The sequence below is a fragment of the Entamoeba dispar genome, genomic scaffold (assembly GCF_000209125.1).
Source record: "Entamoeba dispar SAW760 scf_1105229459257 genomic scaffold, whole genome shotgun sequence".
Classification (NCBI taxonomy): domain Eukaryota; phylum Evosea; order Mastigamoebida; family Endamoebidae; genus Entamoeba; species Entamoeba dispar.
Genome location: NW_001853602.1, coordinates 1 through 1,557, shown reverse-complemented (window position 1 = coordinate 1,557; position 1,557 = coordinate 1). Strand labels below are relative to the sequence as shown.

At 20.7% G+C, this 1,557-nt stretch overlaps 2 protein-coding genes across 2 annotated transcripts, besides 6 other annotated features; both read left to right on the top strand.

Annotated features, from left to right (window-relative positions):
- Positions 1-164: 164 nt before the first annotated feature.
- Positions 165-671, top strand: EDI_020080 (uncharacterized protein; the record flags this gene model as incomplete). Its single annotated transcript, XM_001735586.1, has 1 exon — positions 165-671. One exon carries the CDS (start codon positions 165-167, stop codon positions 669-671), a length of 507 nt encoding a protein of 168 aa, XP_001735638.1.
- Positions 380-410: a sequence feature (AT_rich).
- A 20-nt stretch (positions 672-691) lies between the features above and the next one.
- On the top strand, positions 692-1,024 carry EDI_020070 (uncharacterized protein; the record flags this gene model as incomplete). Its single annotated transcript, XM_001735585.1, has 1 exon — positions 692-1,024. One exon carries the CDS (start codon positions 692-694, stop codon positions 1,022-1,024), a length of 333 nt encoding a protein of 110 aa, XP_001735637.1.
- A 35-nt stretch (positions 1,025-1,059) lies between these two features.
- Positions 1,060-1,239: a microsatellite.
- Positions 1,112-1,288: a microsatellite.
- A 1-nt stretch (position 1,289) lies between these two features.
- Positions 1,290-1,332: a microsatellite.
- Positions 1,333-1,358: a sequence feature (AT_rich).
- A 1-nt stretch (position 1,359) lies between these two features.
- Positions 1,360-1,557: a repeat region.

Below are 1,557 nucleotides of genomic sequence, written 5' to 3'. Positions count from 1 at the left end.
TGTTTTCTAAGTTCTTTTTATTTTATTTTTTTGTTCATTCATTATTAATTTATCAATTCTTCATGTATTTATATCTCAAAACACTTTCTTTAAACATCATTTAACTTTTATCAAAAACAACTAAAATTAGAAATTCAATTAAACAAAACATTTAAACATTAATAATGAGTATAGAAGGATTGAAACAAATTAAATTACTTTTAATTGGAGAAACAGGTGATGGTAAAAGTTCATTAGGTAATTTTATTCTTAAAAAGGATGTTTTTAAAGTAAGTGATAGTGATGAATCGAGTACAAAATACGCTGGTGGATATTTTGGAGAAGGAGATAGAAGTGATGTATTTGTTGTTGATACTCCTTGTCTTATTGATGGTAGTGGATTTAATAATAAAAATATTCAAAATATTATTGAATGTGTTAAAAACACAAGATTACAAGGAATTGTATTAACAATGAATTATAATGTAAAAAGATATTGTGATAATCTTAAATATATTGTTAAAGTTATATCTGATGGTTTCCCAATAAAAGGTGTTTGGAAACATGTATGTATTGTATGGACTAAATGTTATAACTGTTATTCACAAAATCAAATTGAAAAAGATAAAATTGAGAAAAAAGAATTTAAAGAAGAAATAATCAAATATTTATTAAACAAACAAATAGAATAAATGAAAATATTGATATTCCAATGTGTTATGTAAATTCACAACCAATTGAAGGCTGTAATAATACAAAATCAGAAGAAGAAATAAAAAAATTAATCAAATGGGCAAGAGGATTACCATCAATTGATAAAGAAGAAATCAATAAATTAATAAATGGATACAAAGAAATTATTTATGAAGAAAAAGAAGAATGTGAAACAATACTTAAGAGAACATATAAAATAACAAAATATATAAGATGTAAGAAAGTAAAGAATGGTGGAGAAGTTATTTATGGTGAAAGTACTGAAATTTGTAGTAGAATTATAACAGAAAACAAATATAATAAAGAACCATCAGAATGTGTAGTGGTGTAACTGAAGAAACAATAACACTAATTCAGTATTTAGTTAATTGAAATAAAATATAAAAATCAAATGAATTAAATTTCATTATGGTTAATTTAAATAGAAAAACAAAGAAATGGATAATAAGAAATAAAGTAAACATGAATAAAAGAAAGAATAAAATTCAAATGAATAAAGAAGAATGAATGAATAAAGAAGTAAAATAAAGAATATAATGAAATAAACAAAGAAAATATAAACAAAGATAAAGAAAATGAATAAATAAAAGAATAAGATTAAATTAATTTAATATAAAATTAAATTAAAGTGAATTAAATATAATTTATTATTTTATTAAATTATTGATGCCTTACTTATATTCTTATACCTTACTATGTTCATATCTATGATTAGTAATTCTCTCTTCTTTAGATCTCTTACATAAATATCTGTTCTCCTATTGAATTTTCATTTTTATTTATTATTTCTTGATTCAAAATCATAAGTATTTTATTTTTTTCTTCTTTTTTCATAATTCTTCTTTTCTTATTATTAACTTCTTT